The following is an 18,808-nucleotide window of genomic DNA, read 5'->3' on the forward strand; positions in this document are numbered from 1 at the left end:
TAATCCGTGAGAAGTCTTAATAAGATCAGATGGAATTATGTTTAAACCATAGGTAAAGAAAGAAGAAGGCAGGCTGGACTGAGCTATTCTGTCTTTTGGGAAGCAATGAGCAGGGATCTGAGGTCTGGGAATTTTTATTTCTCCTGAGAAGACAAATGGTGAGATGAAAGCCCCTCGGGGGCGTTTCTGATGCTCAGATCCAAGCAGAGGGAAGGTGGTGTGGGAGGAGCCAACAGCAGGTGCCTTCCTCAGCTGTTCTGAGCTTTGAAATCATCAGACTGCAATCAATAGCCAAACCCTAGTTCCATCAGGACTGGGGACAGCAGGTGGCCACCAATGAACGAGTAAAGAAGACTGGACTGAGAACTTGCAGAGCAGACCCAATGGGACATGGGACAATTCGCTGCAGCTACCAGCCTGTCTTTTCTTCTGTAAACTGAATCACTGAGGTCCTTCCTACTCTACAACTTGATACTGTACCAGACATCTTGTTTCTGGCTCTAGGCATCTTATTTCTTTTAATGTTCATTCCTTAAAATAACCTTATGCTCTTCACATTTTAGAGACGTGATTGTTTAGAAACAGGTATACTCAAGTGTTGAAGTTTGTGGGTAGATACATGTGTACAAAATGAGTAAGTCAACTAATCTCTCAATTGTTAGTGATGGCTGCCAAATTTGTAGGCACTGGGTATTAGGCAATTATGACACTTTCCAGTGATGGAAATCACTTTATAGGACACGGTTGAGTAAGTAGTATCTGGAAGATTCCTCTGTCTCTGTTTTCCTCTCTGTCTTTTTCTGCCCCCTCCTGCCACCCAGCCTAGGAGGGATATATGATAAAATGTAATTACAAAATTGTTATGATTCCCTTCAATTGTATTTTTTTCTTAGGGAAAAAGACTATCAAGTAATTGGCCACTCTAGCCAATATGCTCTTGGAAAACTGATGAAGGGAAACACAGGCCCAACTTCTATGGAGAAAAAATAACAAGGAAGGACTATGTACTTTTCACCCATTTATCCTGCCCACTTCCTATGTATCGAAGTCCATACATAGTTGTTGAATTGAATAAAAAGAAAATAATGATACTATTAATCAGAGGAAAAGATGTTGCTAACATAAAAGTGTTGAAAAGTTATGGTCATAGTAGAAAAAATTTATTTTTGCAGTACAATAGCAAGGACCAAGCAAAACATTGGATTGGCTCTTGAATTTTAAATTTAATTTCCAGAAGAGGAAAGCTAAAATATACTCTGCAGAATTATGGAAGCATAAAAGGATCTTGAGTCATGGATTTTTTTTTTTTTCTAGGAAGAAAGGCAGAAAGATGAGGTAGAAATTCTTATTTCACAGAGTCAGTGATTACTTTCTCACAGTATTGAAGTATGTACGTATTATAATTAAAGTAAATGAAAACATTATTTCAAAAAATCAAGAGAACTAGTCTGAATTGTGTGGCAGAGACTGCTAAGCAGTCTTCAATATATGTTTCTCTTCCTTGCTAAGAGAGAAATCCCTAATTTTTAGTTGGGCACAAGGCTACCAAGAATAAAGATTACAATTCCCAGTTTTCCTTGCAGTTAACTTAGGCTGGACCAAGTTTTGGTTAATGGGATGTAAGCAGAAGTAGTATGTGCAACTTCTGAGACATGTCTTTAAATGAGGAAGCACCTTTCTCTGCCCCTTTTTCCTCCTTTTTGACTGGAATACAGAAGCATTGGCTGGCACTTTAGCAGCCATCTTGAGTTGTGTTAGAGCTTGAGAATGGCAGGACACATAATGAAGCTGCAAGAATGAACCTGGGTCCTTGTTTCTAGGGAATCCAAGTGCAGCTCTTTGCTGACTATTTCCAGAATTTTGAAATATGAAGAGATATAGGCTCTATCTTGTTTAAGCCACTGTTCATTCTTTCTTTTCTTTTCACCTGCAGATCCTTCCTTCTTTCATTCCTTCCTTCCTCTTTCCCTCCCTCCCTCTCCCTCACTACCTCTCTCTTCCTTTCCTACCTTCCTCCCTCCCTCTCTTTCTTTCTTTCTTCTTCTCACTTGTAGGTAAATATAATCTTAACTATTATAAACTGACAAGGTCATCTGCCAAAGCAAGTTCTATGAGAATAACTAGGTAGATCATTGGTTTCATCAAACTGTTTTCTGTGGGGTGTGTGTGTATGTGTGTGTGTGTGTGTGTGTGTGTGTGTGTGTGTGTGTGTGTGTGTGTGTGTGTTTAAAAAACCTAACTCTGAAGAGGAAACAAAAAGCATACCCTCAATGGAAATAGTTCACTGTTTTTAGTCACTCAAAGAAACAAGCACAACAACTCTGTGTGAAGGACTGACATGTCCCAATCCAAATTAGGTAGAGTTTCAGTTTTGGATTCTTCCTTCTTTCCTTTCTCCCTCCCTTTCTTTCTCTTTTCCCCTTTCCTCCTTCTATTTTCTTTTTCCCACCCCATTTTGTTTTCTTCTTTTTACTTAATTTAGCTCTCAAGTTCAAACCAAAGCCTATTTTTAGATTCTTTGAATATTTCATATTTTTTAAATGTTTAGCATTTAACATGATTCTTGCCTTTTATATATTTGCAGGTCCAAAGAAGATGATTCATTTTTCATCTGACACCATTTTTTTCCCTAGAAATATTGATATTTAAGAAAGTTTATCCATGGGGTGCCTGGGTGGCTCAGTGGGTTAAGCCTCTGCCTTAGGCTCAGGTCATGATCTTGGGGTCCTGGGATCAAGCCCAGCATTGGGCTCTCTGCTCAGCAGGGAGCCTGCTTCCACTCCCCGCCCCCCCCACCCTCCCCCGCCTGCCTCTCTTCCTACTTGTGATCTCTCTGTGTCAAATAAATTTAAACAACAAAAAAAGAAAGTTTATCCATTTTCTAGAAATGTTTTTTCCCCTTTAGCCCTCAATAAAGAAATTAAGCTTCTTTAGGATGAAAAGAGGGAAACTACCTACAAATTTTAAAATTTTTGAGAATTTTGTTTTTTGGAGAACTCTTTATTAGTAAATACATCTTCTCATAATTAAAATATATCTGCCCCTTTCTGCATTGCACACTATGCAGTTGTATGAGCAATGATTTCTTTTTTCAGTTCTGCTTTTGGACATAACATCCTTAGGTTGTGGGCCTGTTTATCATGAATATTTGAACGGGGCTCACAGACAATTTCACAAACCTATCCGGCAGAGGTTACCGATTACTCTTAAATGGGAAGGAAGCAACAAATACAGACATTCAAGGTTTTAAGTTTACAAAGATCAATTATTTTTATTTTTTTCCTACTTAATTCAATTATCCCCTAAAGCAGTTACTACCTTGAGCTAAAATGTCAAGTTGGAAGGTTTGAATTCTCATCAACTGTAGAAGTTTTCCTAGTTACATACTCAAGTAACTCAGAAATGATAAGCCAGAATATTCATTCCATAGTGAGTCCACATTTTGGGATAGCATACATTTTTAAATTAGGTCTGAAATGAAGATGTTTATTTTTGGCAAGATTCCTTCCTAATTTGCAAGGACTGAAAGGAGCAATTTTGGTTTTTATTTGCTTCTCAATTTAGCAGCATCATGATGGTTTTCCTCAGCTTTGCAACAAACAATTTAGCTGGTTCTAGTGAACACGAATTCCTCACAATCATGAGTGCCCCATTCATCAAACGAGACAAATGGCAGCCTTGCTACATTTTATTAGATCTCGGCCTCTTAAAACTGGCTACCTTCCTTAGCTAGGTCTATAGGAAAGAGCGGTGCTTATTTTTCTGAAGGAAAAAAAGAAAGAAGTCAATATTTTGCTAGGGCAAGATGTCAAGTTATCTTCAAAACAAGTAAGTCAAAAGCCTTTCAGTTTTTGAGTGGTGTGAACATGTTTTGCTCAGGGACACATACCCTTATGTTATATGGCATGAGAAACTCTTAAGATACTTGGGGGTGGGGAGGTGGTGGTGTAGAGCTTTTCCTAAGAGATGTTTGAGATTTCTCTGATGTAGACTATTCTACACCCAAAGATGTATTCTGTCTCCTGGGAATTCTGGAACAGCATTCCATGCCCTGTGACTACCCTGCTCAACTTTGGCAGTCAGGAAATATGAGTGGAAGGGGAAGGAAATAGAAGGTAGACTGGAAAGCATCCCGATTGCCTGTGGCTCCACACAATGCCAGCAGAAGACACTTAAGAAAGGATAAGCCGTTTTTGACACAAGATAGAAGATGGGGCAGGACTCACCAAGGTCTTATAAGACATGATACCAAAGTGATGCAAAGATGAAAAAAAAAAAAAAAGATTGGTTTTAACTTTCCCTTTCTGCATTCCAGTCAGCATGGGGGGCTCATGGGGCAGTGGACATTGTAGCTTCAGCTTTACTAGGACCGCCTCTGAGGAGGACTCTTGAACCCAGAGCTGCACCATCTCTCAGGATACTGAGATTCAGGCAAATGACTGGAGGCTCAGAGAACATTCATTTTCCCTTACTCTGCTCACACACACACATTGCATATGGAGAAGCCAAGATTTGGCACAAATAGAGACACAGTGAACATGTCTATTGAAAGCCCCACATAATGCTCAGTGCTGGATGGATTCCCTAAAACAGGAGGCCGGAATTGCAAGAACTGGAGGCATTCCCTCCCAAGGAGCAGCAACCGACCGTGACAGCCCTGCATGGAAAGACCCAGATCAAGGATGACCGCTGAGCGTTAATGCAAAGCTCAGCACTTCTTTTCATTCCTTTGTCGTAGGGAAGCAGAACCTCGAAGGAGTAGCCAGGAGAGGAGAGGTAGGGAGAAGCAAAGTGGGGAGGAGAGGAGATCGATCTAACTTGTCTCTGATGAGAGGTGAATTCTCTGGAACTTTAGAACTGTCATTACAAATTGCTGGGCTACCATATTAAGTAGTCACCTATATTGAAAATCCATAGAAAAAAAATCACTAGGGTAAGGATTTCTTCCTCAAATCTGTCACCTGCAGTGACACAGGGTGTAGGACTCTCCAGGGCACCTTACCAGTATGTATACACTTACACGAAGTTAGAACAGCGACAAAAGTTAGTATGGTGCTAATCTGTGAAATGTTAATTATGTTTTATTTGTGAGTGTGTGTGTGGGGGGGGACAATGAAATGACAGTTTGAAATACTGACATATTACTTTTATTCTCCTGTCTTGCTTTCTACATTCTTGATATTCTATTAGCTTTACCCATAGAAATCATATGGATTAATCTCGAAATATAGAAGTTATTTTTAATTAGGAAATGCAATTTTCAGTCTTCAGTGTTTCCAGTTGTTCAAATATGGCAATATTTTCAAGCTACTTTTTAGAAAGCTTCGAAGAGTTTGGTGTTTTCATTGCACGTGGTTGTATGGCAAGAACTCCAGACAGGGCCCTGCTTGTTTTGATACTACAATACTAACTGTCTCTTTCAAATGTGGGGTGTCAGAGTTTCCAGGATACTTTTTACATTTCATCTGATTCTCACCTCATCCTTGGGAGGTAGTGATTATAGTTCAATCTTACAGATGAGGAAAATTCCAAGGCCAAGATGTCCAGCACTGTCCAAGGCCAGAGCGGTGGGCCTGGGACCCAAACCTTATTGTTTGCCTTCCCGTTCCCCTTCCTTTGGCCATAGCTCTTGCCCCTCTGTATACAGGCAGGGCTCTGGACAAGGCCACCAAATCCCCTAGGCTTCAGATCCCTCAACTGTGCAATGGCGGCTTGGATTTGATAATTTCCGAGGTCCCTTCAGATGAACTCCTCTTCATTTTGAATTTGGGTTTATTCAGTAGAATGAAAAATGATGGGATTCAGCGTGATTCTCCTGACTGAAGGGGCACGATCCAAACGCTAGTGACTAAAATGGGCCTTTAGAATGCCACAGTGGTTGTCATGAACTGGGAGGAACCAGGGTAGACTTTTGTATTAGTTCTGATTCTTAACAGAGTCTCATAAAATATATAGACTCCAAAAAGAAAAAAAGAACCTCTCTACACATACAAAAATTTGCATGTGATTTTAGATGTTTTATAGACTGCCTTCTTAGAGATGTATGGGCTAAGTTAACAACTTTTGGATTGAAGGAGTGCACATGTACACAATTTTATGATCTATGGGTGACCTTATGTTGGTTGCTGTACAAACTGAGCAAAACTTATTTTGATAGGGGAAATAATAATTGAAAGATACAAAAGGAAAAACTGTGATGTACTTTCAAAACAGTTCTTTTTTTCTATGGAAAATTATGATTCCCATATTACTTTCTTGGTTATTGGAATAGGGTAGGAGAAAGAAAAATTGATGTTGAACAAATATAAATACCTTTTTAAGAAGCCTTTATAGAGATTCCATACCATTTTAAAGTTCCTTTTGGTTATCTTAAGAGTAACATTCCTGATTGCAGATTTATGGTTGTAATTTCTGTCTCCCAAGCCCACAAGCTGTATGCTTTGGCTGGACACCAGTGTCAGAACTGGGATAAAGAATAGAAAATATGATCGCCAGAGATACCGATGTACCCTCCAAAAGTAGAAAGATGTCTACTAATCATGTTACTCTTCCATACCCCCATGATGTAATTTCCAGAACACAGGAAGAACAAGTTAACATGCATGAATCTGAAAATTTAGACTGGCATAATGTTATTCTGCATTCTGGAAAGTTGAGAACAAAGGAGGACTTCATGTTTTGTCTTTCAGTGTTGAAAAAATGCCCCATGGTCAGTCTGAAACCCAGATCCGCTGTTTGTACCCATTTACCAGCTGTCACAGCTCTAAGTTCATGGTGAATAGCCCCATGTAATATCTGTTAATGCAAAGTCCATCAGGCATACGGTAACTGCAGTCATCAGCAACATTGACTGGACACCTCAATACAAGAACCAGTATTTCTTTTAGAATAGACTGTAGAAGGCTTTCATGAAAATTTTTTTTCATTTTGCATGCCTCACATTAAATATTGTTAAAAAATGAAAAAAACAATTTTTAAATAATTTACAAGTATTCGTGTAAGAAGAAAATGACTTAAAAAATACCCACCCGATCACCTACAACTCTAGGGCACAATGCTAATAACACATAGGCTATGACCAAAGAACTCGGTGACTCTTGGGGAAGTAGGGAGGCGCAGTCCATCCTCTGGGAGGAGGTGAGACGTGTCAATGCGGAGAGGTGCTCTCAGTGGTGCCTGGCTTCCTAAGTCAAGTTCAGCAGCCGTGTTTCAGAGTCAGTGTCATTACTTATTTCGACCTAAAACAGAAAATATGGATTGTTTTAAGGAACTTCAAAATTGAAAACTGAATTTCCTTTCTAGTCATCCAGGCTTTTCAAAAGGCAAAGTAGTTTCTGGGTGTTGCTCATGCGGTCTGTGTATATATGTATATATGTAGCAATAAGAAAGCCAAAAAACCCCAGTCTTCAGATTAGGGTGTGCAATCAGATATAAAAATTGTAATATAGGATTGCCTTCCTGGGAGAGAGGTGATGGAGGACTGATGTAAAGGTATGGCCTTTGGTTGCCTTGGGGTAAAGATGACAGGGTAGTATCATGTCTCCAAACTGCGAGGTACATCCTTAGCCTACAGCATCCTCTTGGTTGACAGCTCAAGAATCATCTTTATCTGGCTTTCATATGCTGACCTATGTCCCTACGTACATCCCATCCTGTGATTGGTTAATTTTATGCATCAACTTGGGTAGGCCAGGGCACCCAGAAATTTGTCAAACACCAACCTAAGGTGGCCGTGAAGGTATTTTTTTTAAAGATGAAATTCACATTTAAATCAGTAGACTTTAAGTAAAGCAGATTATCCTCCTTGTCGTGGGTAGGTCTTATTCAATCCCTTAAAAGGACGGAAAAACAGACTGAGGTGACCTCAGGAAGAAGGAATTCTGCCTCTGGACTGCCTTTGGACTCAAGACTGTAACATCAACCATTCCCTGGGTGTCCGGTCTGCCCCTACACTTGTTGGATTTGCCTGGCCCCATTATCCCATGAGCCAAATTCTTAAAATCTCTAAAATCTCTCTCTCTCTCTACACACACACACACACACACACACACACACACACTATTGGTTCTGTTTCTCTGGAATACACACTCCCATCTCTAGTTAGTCTTGTCTATCGATTCTGACTATGGAGTGAGCCTTTGGAAGGTGGCGGTTTGGGCTTATGCATCTTCCTACAATATCAACCTCAGTGCACTGTCCACTGCATCGCTGGCACTTAGTATTTGTTGAATACTTTTGCTCTCTCTGTTTCTCTCATGAAAAAAGTCTTAGGGGCTCCAAATCCTATTCATCCTTAGGGTTCGGTTGATGTTTCTTGTCCCTAGTGAAGACTTGTACTCCCATGTCAGCCATACTGCTTTCTCCCCCTGCTGGTAGCAACTCCTTCCTTGTCTGCTGTACCCCCTGTGGAGCTAATGGTGTTCAATTTCACATTTAATTTGGCTCTGATTGTTTCACTCAGGTATGTAAGTTTCCTCCCTCCGACAATATTATAAGTATCCTGGCAGTAGAGGCTGTGTTTCGCATTTACTTTATAGCCCCATCTAGCAAGTCTCTTCTGTTAACTCAGTTCAATGACTCTTCCTATAGCCCAGAGTAGACCTTTTGGGTCATCATTTGAAATAGCTGAAAAAAACCTCCAACTTCCCAGTTTTACTTTTTGGTAACCATTCTCCTCCATGTAAGTTTTGTTCCCTCCTGCAGGCCTCAAGAGTTGGAGTCCTTGGGGCGCCTGGGTGGCTCAATGGGTTAAAGCCTTTGCCTTCGGCTCAGGTCATGATCCCAGGGTCCTGGGATTGGCCCCACATTGGGCTCTCTTTTCAACAGGGAGCCTGCCTCCCCCCGCCACCCGCCTGCCTCTCTGCCTACTTGTGATCTCTGTCAAATAAACAAAATCTTTAAAAAAAAAAAAAGAAAAAAAAAAGAGTTGGAGTCCTTTAGTTCTCTCCCCATCTCCCTATCACATTGTCTCTGCTCCTCTATTTCCTGTGTTCTGGAAGACTTATAGCTCATATGTCTACCCTTTTCCCTCATTGTAATTTATTTTATTTTATTTGTTTATGTGACAGAGAGATAGAGTCAAAGAGCACAAGGAGGGGAATGACAGAGGGAGAGGGAAAGGGAGAAACAGACTCCCCACTGAGCAAGGAGCCCGATTTGGATCTTGATCCCAGGACCCTGAGATCATGACCTGAGCCAAAGGCAGATGCTTAACCGACTAAGCCACCTAGGTGCCCCTACCCCATTGTAATTTAACAGGGATTGAAACAGAAAGATAAAGAGATGAGATTATAATGGCAGAATTTTTATAGTTTTATACAGTGTCTTAGTTAGGAAGGAGATTCAAGGTCCTAAAGTTCATCCATCCATCTTACAAGTGAATCTCTTCTAGAATGAGGATAAGACAGTAGGGGAAGGTGCTTTCATTAGTGGTAGTACTAATGGGAGTCTGGGGGAACTTCTAGGTTTACCCATCACATTGATCTTTTGTGATGAGATTGAACTCGTTCTATTCTTCTTCTTTTTTCTACACTTTCAGTCCAAGATCAAGCTTGACCTTGTGGCAAGATACTTCATATGTGGTGTTGTGTCTTCTCATTGTGTCACATCTGGAGACACATAATATCTAGTCATCACTCTTTTAATGAGGCTATGATTGATTAATGAATCTGGGTAGAACAGTTTGAATTTTGGGAACCATAAGATCATATCTCTATTTTTTTTTTTCTTCAGACATTCATAGGTATGTTAGTAGTTACCTGAGGGTACCTACCCTTAAATCAGAATAAAATTAAATAATAACATAGTGATGTTATTTCAAAGTGTGTCTTCTGAGAGGCCTGCCATTGTCTTTTTTCTATTGCTTTTCTAAGTATCTCTATATTACTTCTGGGGTGTGTGTGTGTGTGTGCGTGTGTGTGTAAGATATCTGTGTATTCTATTTTCTTTCCTATGTCTTGTTTCTTCCGAGAACCTGTCATAATGTGAGATTATAAGTATTTCTTGCTGTGAATATAAAATCAAACAAAATATGTTTCTAACATAAAATCTGGTTTATGTTCATTGCATTTAATTTTAAAGTCAGAGAATATTTTCTTCTGGAAACAGGCAAAATGAAGTTATTTTTCTTAGGTCGATTAATGAGGGAGGGGAAGGGTGCTCCATGTCTCCTTATCGGTGGGTAAATCTATTTTCTTGCTGTTGATATCTGTGACAAGTACTGAGAAGATTCCCGAGAGTTCTCGGAAAGATGGGAATTGACAGTTTCCCTGGAGGACGCCAAGCAGATGTGAGTTTTCTCATTTTGGAAAAGGATTCACATGCTTCACAAGGCAATGTGAGAACCAGGTTCCACAAGATTCTGGGGGCAGTGAGTCAAGCCACATGTCAAATGAGAAGGTCTCAGTGATCCCAGTGAGGCATGGGGCGGATGACTGACCATCCATCACAGTCATGGCAGACCCTCTTTGCGTGTTGCTGGCTGCGCTGTTGGTGGCATCAGTCCTTCCCAGCGAGAACAGTGGTGCGTGAACGAACTAGCCTAGTGACAAGTCTGAGCCATATAAACACAGCCATTTCACCACTACATTGTCAGATGGCCACACATTAGATTATGTTCTTACATAGCTCCTAAAATAAATTAGTCATTTCCTATGATGGATCACAGAGTTATTAATATCAGTGACAGAGGGCAAGTGCTCAGAAGAGAGAAGGAGCAAGAAGCCCAAAGCATGGCCCTTGGAGGTAAGTAAGGCAGGCACGCAGGGGAGCCTGGCTCTCCTCTGGGACAACCAAGAAGGGGCTGGGCGCCTTACAAGTTGTTGTACTCTGCATTCCTGAAGCTGCCTGGGGCAAGTTAATGCCTGTTGTCAGTGCCCACCATTTCCAGGGACTGATGGAAGCCCTTAGGCAGCAGAACTCCGTTACACTCAGCAATGGGAAGGGCGAGCAGCCCTCAGTTTGAGCAGATTACAGACACCTTGCGCTGTGTGCCACAGGAGACAGAAAGCATAGATAGAGAAATGTGGAAGTGTGAAAGACAATCAAGGGCAAATGAAAACAGGATAAAGACAGAGAGTTATCATTTTATTAATCTTTAGGGGCTTGGTTGAGAAAGAGGGGTGACGGAGAGAATGCAGGTTGTAGACTCCAGGTTCCTCCGTGGTTACTGGCTTATTTATTTATTTATTTATTTAGAGACATCTTGCTTGCACTGGGGGTGGGGGGGCGGGGGGTTGGGGAGGGTGGGAGAGGAGCAGAGGGAGAGAGAGAGAGAATCTTAAGTAGGCTCCATGGGACTCCACTCGGAGCTAGATCTCCTGACCCCGAGATTATGACCTGAGATGAAATCAAGGGCTAGAGGCTTAACCCCAGCTGAGCCACCCAGGTTTCCCTGATGGTTGCTGGTTTTTAAATCAATGTTTGAAAGCACATTGTTCTGACCTCCCCACCTCCTATACACCCGCACACACGCACCTCTGTTTTGTTCTCTTCAATGGTTCTTAATCTAGGTGCTGTGAATGCAAAGTGGTCTGGCGCCAATTTACAGGGACACTGATATGAAGGAGTTTTTCTCAGGGAAGAGCAGGTGGGTGTGACCACCTCTGCTCTGTCCAGCAGCCAGTCATTAGAGGCCAATTTCCTCTGGCCTTGGACCATTAGAGGCAGAGAGAGACCAAGCAGTGAAGGAAGGTGCAAGTGAGCGCTGACGGTAGAGCCCACCTAAAATGGGAATTAGCCTCATCTGTCCTCATATTGCCTTGCAAGAGCCGACACTCAATCAGCAGCGGCCAGCTAGCAGGTGACAATTTTTGTGAAGAAAAATGAGTCTCCAGCCAAGTCAATCAGACAAGTGCAGATGCCAGAGAAAAGTCAAGTTCTCATTTGGAAACCTTAGAAAGAGATTGGCTGAACGTGGGGGAAGAAGCTTTTCTATCAAGTCTCTCTTAACGGCGGTCGTGGGGCATCTTCTTCATAGGAATGTCTAACGTCATCCGATCTCTCTATCTCTATTGTAGAGCACAGTTCTGAGGGCACCTGGGTGCCTCAGTGGGTTAAGCCTCTGCCTTCAGCTCAGGTCATGATCTCAGGGTCCTGGGATCGAGCCCCACAACGGGCTCCCTGCCCAGCGGGGAGCCTGCTTTCCCCCTCTCTCTGCCTGCCCCTGCCTCTTTGCCTACTTGTGATCCCTCTCTCTGTCAAATAAACAAATATATTTAAAAAAAAAAAAAACAATCAGTTCTGGAATTCCACTGCTGTCTTTTTTTTTTTTTTTTTTTTGATGAAGTACCTTGGTCTAATTATTTCTATCTGAAGAATTACTGCCACATAGAGTGTGATTTTCCCACTACCCAGTTGCTAACCATCTTGATTTTGACACACTTTAATTTAGCTGCTCACTAGGATGTTCACTGAAATTCCGTGTCTCTTTCATAGCTGCACGGGTTTTTTTGCCAAAGCGATTTTTCTTCCTGAGAAGTAAATCTGCTTTTATTAGCCCTCTCCCCTTGGTATTACAGCAGCCTCCATAATCAGCGGCTTGGTAGGTGTCCTCTTCAAAGCCACCACTGACCACGTGTTTCACTGCTCCAATGACAAGAGCCACACTTGCTGTTTCTCCTCATGAAAGGTGGTGTCAGCGTGTGGTGGCAGGGATGGAGGAGGTCCTGGCAGAGACCCAGGATCTTCATATTTGAGAATTACAACTCCCTCACTGATGGCTGTGCCAGGAGATGGACTCCAACACAGGCTATCTCTGACTTGTGTGTCGCATATCCCAAAGCCAGACCCAGACAACATCCACTGAAATCATCTCTATAGCATCTTTACACTTTCAATATTTTTTTAAGATTCTATTTATGTATTTGAGAGAGACCACAAGTGGGGGGTGCAGAGGGAGAGGGAGAAGCAAGCTCCCCACTGAACAGGGACAGTGATGTAGGGCTGGAACCCAGGACCCCGGGATCATGACCTGAGCAGAAAGCAGACACTTGACTGAACCAGCCAGATGCCCCTTTAATTTTTTTTTTTTTGTATGGTATTTCACCAGGGTAAGGCTGATGGACCCTGCCCCATCCTCTCATAGTGTGTGTTTGGGGGTGGTGTGGGGGACACCCAAGACCTTCCCCTTATCCTACACCTCTTGTGTCTCTTCCCCATGCCAGCCTAGAGTCAAACTCACAGGATCTTCTTTCCCCACTGATTCTGCCAAGCCTGGTCCCTTGGCTGTGGTTTCGCTGGGCGGCAGGTAGGGATAGTGGGAATCTTGATTACCTATACACATTTTTTAAAAAATTCAAGTACAATTAACATCTAATGTTACATTGGTTTCAGGGGTACAATATAGTGATTCAACAATTCCATACATTTCTCAGTGCTTATCTTAAGTCTTTGTCTTCCCTTCGTCTGTTCCACCCATCCCTCCCCCACCTCCCCTCTGGTAACCATCAGTTTGTTCTCTGCATTTGAGTCTTTTTTTTTTTTTTTTGTCTTTTTTTTCTTCGTTCATTTGTTTTTCCTTAAATTCCACATATGAATCAGAGCATATGGTATTTGTCTTTCTCTGTCTCACTTATTTCACTTAGCATTACACCCTCTAGGTCCATCCATGTTGTTGCAAATGGCAAGATTTCATTCTTTTTTATGGCTGGCATCTCCACAGCTTTAGGTATGAAGAGTGATGTTGTTAAATGGTGGAGCCATGGCTGCTGAGGATCCGGGGGCATCCCAGCCAGGAGCCATCAAGTTTCCTGCTCTGCTTAAACATCTGCTTCCTCATAGGCTTGCTCAGGTTCTGTGACCCCTAGGGAAAACACTAGATTGGACAGCCATGAATTTCAGCTTCATCCTCTGTAGAATGGCCAAGCAAATTCGCCTCCATGCAGGGGGCACCCATTCTTTCTGCTTTCGATTAACTCCTTATCATCTTTCCTAAGTCAGCTCAGGTATCAATCCCTAGTCCATCTCCCGCCCCTGCAAGTGAGAAGTGACCACTCTCCCTTCTGGAAGACCAACTCCATATGTAAAATGTCTTCTCCTATCGCATCACCCCCAACACACACATTCACCCACGATGTGACTGTGGGAACACAAAAGGGGAATTTATGATTAGGAACAATGACATAATCAAACACAAGAACGAAGGCTTTCTATACAAATTAGCAATGGGCTGTCTGCTTGTAACTACCACTCGAGAGTTGAAAGCTACCCTTCCACATATGTGGACTTGGGAGTGTGCTCAGGATTTTCACGATTCCCTTACTAAAGTAGCTTCCTCATAAAACCTGGCTTTGCACTCTATGGAGATTAAAGGGACTTAATGAAAGTAAAACACCAACATTCCCTTCCCTGTCTGACAAGTCATACAGAAGCCTGGCTTTTTCTCCAACCTGTTGCTGGGTGGTGATATGACATCATTGAGCTGGGCACAACAGAATCCAAGATAATGGCCTTATTAGAAGAAAGCAAGCAGGCTGACTGATGCCAACTGGATAAACAGCACTATTTGCATACGAGGGGAGAGCCCACATACCGACCTCTTCAATTGTTTCATGCACAAGGATTTTAATTCAGGTTTAGTTTGATCTTTCAGATTCCTGCTCTCTTCATGGTTGAAAGGCTTTCCATATTCACCTGACAGTAATACACATAATCTGTCAAAGCAGGAACTTTTTCTATTGCTTTCTGCAGCCTGTAGTTGATGCTGCATTCAGCTAAAAAGGTGTGAGAGTTCATCAGAGAACAGGGTAGTTGAGAAAACCCTTTGAGGAGGCAGTAGAGTTGATCAAAGCCTTTCAGGTTGTCTCATGGCTACAGTTCATGTACTCTTGATTCACAGAGAAAGGAGAGACTGGAGGGAGCGTAGATGGCAGTCACTTGCCCCTGGGCCATGCCAGAAAACACTGTCAGGTACATGGATACACACGCCATTCAAAAAAGGAGATTCCATTATCAACATTAATCAATTGCAATTTTAATAACCTTCCTTAATAGAAAGATGTTTCTTACACCTGACCTGCATTTTTCATACTGCAATTTCCTCTGCTGAGTTATTTTTTTTCACAGTGGAGATGAAAGAAATCATTCATCACCTTCTTTATTACATAACGAATGCACATTAGACTCTCCTAGCCACTACTAGGCGTTGTTTCCCTTCTTTTCTCACTTCCAATGCACTCATCATCTTTATTATTGTCACAATCTCTGCCAAGTTCCCCAGATCCACAAATATCAACTTTTGGAGCACATCATTTACGAGCACTCAGTAGCATGAGTAATGAGGTGGTGACTGCTTAGTCCCAGAGTGTTATATTAGGTGAATGATTTTCCAAATTGGATTTGCTTTAAGAAACCAACATTTATTTAAACATCTATCATGTGACAGGCACAGTGCTGATTTGTGTAGCTTGTGAGCTATGTTTCCTTTAGATCATTCTGCCAGAATAAAACTAATTCAACCTAGAGAGGCTAGAGGAGCCAGGGCAGGTTTCTCAAGGCTGGGGGTGGGGGTGTGGGGGCTGCAGAGGCGGGCAGGAATCACGATGGCAAAGAGGCGGCAGATGAAGACTTCCATGTGTGTTTCTTACAGAAGAACCTGTTTTACATAATTTTCTTTATCACCACGGAATTATAGAACATTGGGCTGAAAGAATAGGACGGTCATCTGAGCAAGTCCACATTAAGGATGGTCTTAGCTTATCAATCAGAATAGATTCCAGCTCTACCCCTTACTACTAGTGGGACTTTGGGAAATTTGTCTAATCTCTATGTACCTTTGTTTTGTTTTTAATGCAGTGGGACTATTCATTAATACAGTATTTCCATGAGGGTTAAGTGAGACAATCCATGCCGAATGCGTAGCCCGGGATAGATGTTATTTTCAGCAGCTGTCTATTTGTTACTTAGAGTTTTCTAGGAATGGAGTCACTGTATCTATTTTCTTGCTTTCTGGTATTTTACCAATCAGGTGACCACAGCTCTTTCCTAAAACTCAACTGAAATCTGTTCAGGTTAAGGTGTTTTTTGCTGCAGTTGTTGACTTGCTTTCACGTCCTCTGGGAAGAGTTAGTCAAATATTTGAGAATGAGGCACAGCCATAGGCAATTTTACCTACCCTATACTTACGTCATCCCATTGAATCCATCCTCCCTCTTCTGCCTATGAAACCATATTACAGGTGGGAGAACCAAGTCTCAGGGGTGTCCAGGAAGGGCCTGACACGACACACGTAGAGCCTGGGTTCTAACCTAATCTTTCTCCCCTTTTCCCTCTGTAATGTGGCCCCCAAGTTACATATTTAGTTTCTCTTCTCACAGACTACATTATCATTTTTTTTTTCCAATTTGGCAATCAACCTCTGATAAGAAAAAAAGTCAACAAAAATACCATTTTAGAAACATAAACCATGTTACCTACTTCAAATTATTTTTGGAATGAATAATAATAATGATGATGTTGGGTTACATGTAAAAGGTGTGGTTTAAGTATGAGTGGAAAATTAAACCAATGATTAGTAGTAGCAGGTCCAAATTATTTCAGAGTTGGTTAGTTTTGACCAAGTTAGAAGGATTAATATTTTCCATCTCATCACACCTTTACTTACAGGTTAACAGGCTTTAACTCAACATGATCCTGGTAGTAGGAGTGTGCATCAAGTCCGCCTATGAAATCAACTGAAAATATAACATAGCCCCATGTGAATAAATGTGTAAATAAAAACACACATAATACTAGGTGTTTAAAACAGAACACACGAAAATAATATCAACAAAAAATCTGTCTACCACAAATGGAAAAATGTGTACTCAATATAAAAGGCTGCTAAAAATATTAGCAATGGTCAAAAAACAGGGAACTTTTAAGAAACACATTAAGAACTTGGGCTCTTATGGACTACAAAATCAAAGTTGTTATTGACTTTAGTGAAAAATGAAGTAACATTAAATAACATTAGATTTTAAATAATGTGTTTGTCCTTGGGCATACGGATATGCCCTTTCCCCCTATATATCAGAAGATATACCTTCTCATCTTGTTGCCAGAATCCAATTTTTTTTCTTAAGAATATTTATGACATCATTAGAAAGACCTTTGAGAAGTCACACAATCTATGTCCATGCCTTTTGTCCTCAAGCCATCCTTGAAAAATAGGCATCTTTTGCAAAGAAGTTTTCATCTCTTCTCTGGTTGCATGGTACTGGTCTCACAGTCTGTATAGAATCACTATGCTGGTGACATTCATTCTAATTTCTTTCCGTTTTGATCACAGCTTCTGTCTTTCTTTTCCAATCACAATGTCCATGGATAATCTTAGTTTACATCTTTTTTTTTTTTTTTGGTAATCCATTAAAAGTATTAGTTACTTTACATGAAACTTTGGTTATATTATGGCCCTATAACATGAACAGATATGTAGGCATAGAGGGACACTGAACTCTCGATGAGGGAGCATGTGTTTAGGTATGTAATATTGTGTCATATCCTTAGCTCAAGACAGGCATGTCAGTGACCTGTGATTTAGAGAGGGATGACTGTATTGGCCTCGAGGAGCTCCTGTCTGAGGTTACCAGAAGGTCTACTGAAACCTTGACTTAATCTGGGTGTAGTCGATCAATTCCTGGCCTGCTGTATCCTTTTACCTCGATTGAAGAAGCTGAGATAAGGCTGGGTCAATCAAAGCTTCACCAGATCACTGTGTAGACATGAGCTTTGGAGTCCCGTAGGGTACACAACAACCAGGTGGCAAGGACCATTTCCAGGCAATCCCCTTGGAGACTAGAGGAACCTGAAGCCCATCCTTTTTCTACCAGGTCACAAAAGTTACCTGGACACTATGTTAGGGAAAGAAACAGTGAAAGAGGAGTCAGTCTGTGACACTGAAAAGATCTTCCCAGAGAGAATAAGCAGTGCTTAGGGACCATTTAAGCAGTTGGATTGGATAAAATTTTTATCAGATTAGATATGTAATCAAACATTGACTCCTTCTTGCTGACCAATGGGTGGGAAAATAGAAGGAAAATCACACCCATTAAAGGTTGAATGAGCATGTGATTACAAGGCACTTTCCAAGTTAAAGAGGGTTTTATAAGTAAACAAAATTATAAATATATACATTTGTGAATAAAATCATTCAATTGAAAAATCATATTCAAAGTAAAATCTTTTATAAAAATAAAGATAGCATATATCTATATGCTTTATAGTTTTTTCAAAGACTTATTTATTTATTTTTGAGAGAGAGAGGGAGCAGGGGGAGGAGCAGAAGAAGAGGGAGAGAATCTCAACCAGACTCCCTACTGAGCACAGAGCCCAGTGCAGCGCTTGGGACCAGGACCCTGAGATCATGACCTGAGCAGAAACCAAGAATCAGATGCTTAACTGACTGAACTACCCAGGCACCCTGATATCTGTATGCTTTAAAGCCAAACAAAAAAAAAAAAACTTTTTTATGTTGATCATTTGAACATTAAAATGTAACATTAACAGAATCATTTTTGGTATAAATTCATGGACTATATGGATCTGCTCCTTTGCCATCTCTATCTCTAATACACCAGATCAGCAGAATATTCATGCAATATGTATTTTTTCAACATGGTTTTATTATTTTTATAGATTAATTTATAATCTTATTCAAAACATTTTTTATGGTTAGTAAACTTGAAATTGTTGATATTTTAATCAACTCAGTAAATCATAATATTTTTAACTATGGAAATATTCTCCATATAAGGCGCTGGTAATCTCCAAGCAAGTTTGGTAAAGAGTGGATATGTGTAATGTTATTTAGTCCACATACTTTCCCAGGTAC

The 18,808-nt window shown here is 41.0% G+C and overlaps 1 protein-coding gene across 1 annotated transcript in view; it reads right to left on the reverse strand.

Annotated features, from left to right (window-relative positions):
- Positions 1-7,228: 7,228 nt before the first annotated feature.
- NKAIN3 (sodium/potassium transporting ATPase interacting 3) overlaps positions 7,229-18,808 on the reverse strand; it is a gene marked incomplete at both ends in the record, with an annotated part of 613,987 nt that continues 602,407 nt past the window's right edge. The window contains 2 exons of the mRNA XM_080802810.1: positions 7,229-7,238; positions 16,601-16,670. Coding sequence (XP_080658936.1) covers positions 7,229-7,238; positions 16,601-16,670 — 80 coding nt within the window. The remainder of the gene's footprint in view (positions 7,239-16,600; positions 16,671-18,808) is intronic.

The sequence above is a fragment of the Martes martes genome (genome assembly GCF_963455335.1).
Source record: "Martes martes genome assembly, chromosome: 4".
Taxonomy (NCBI): Eukaryota; Metazoa; Chordata; class Mammalia; order Carnivora; family Mustelidae; genus Martes; species Martes martes.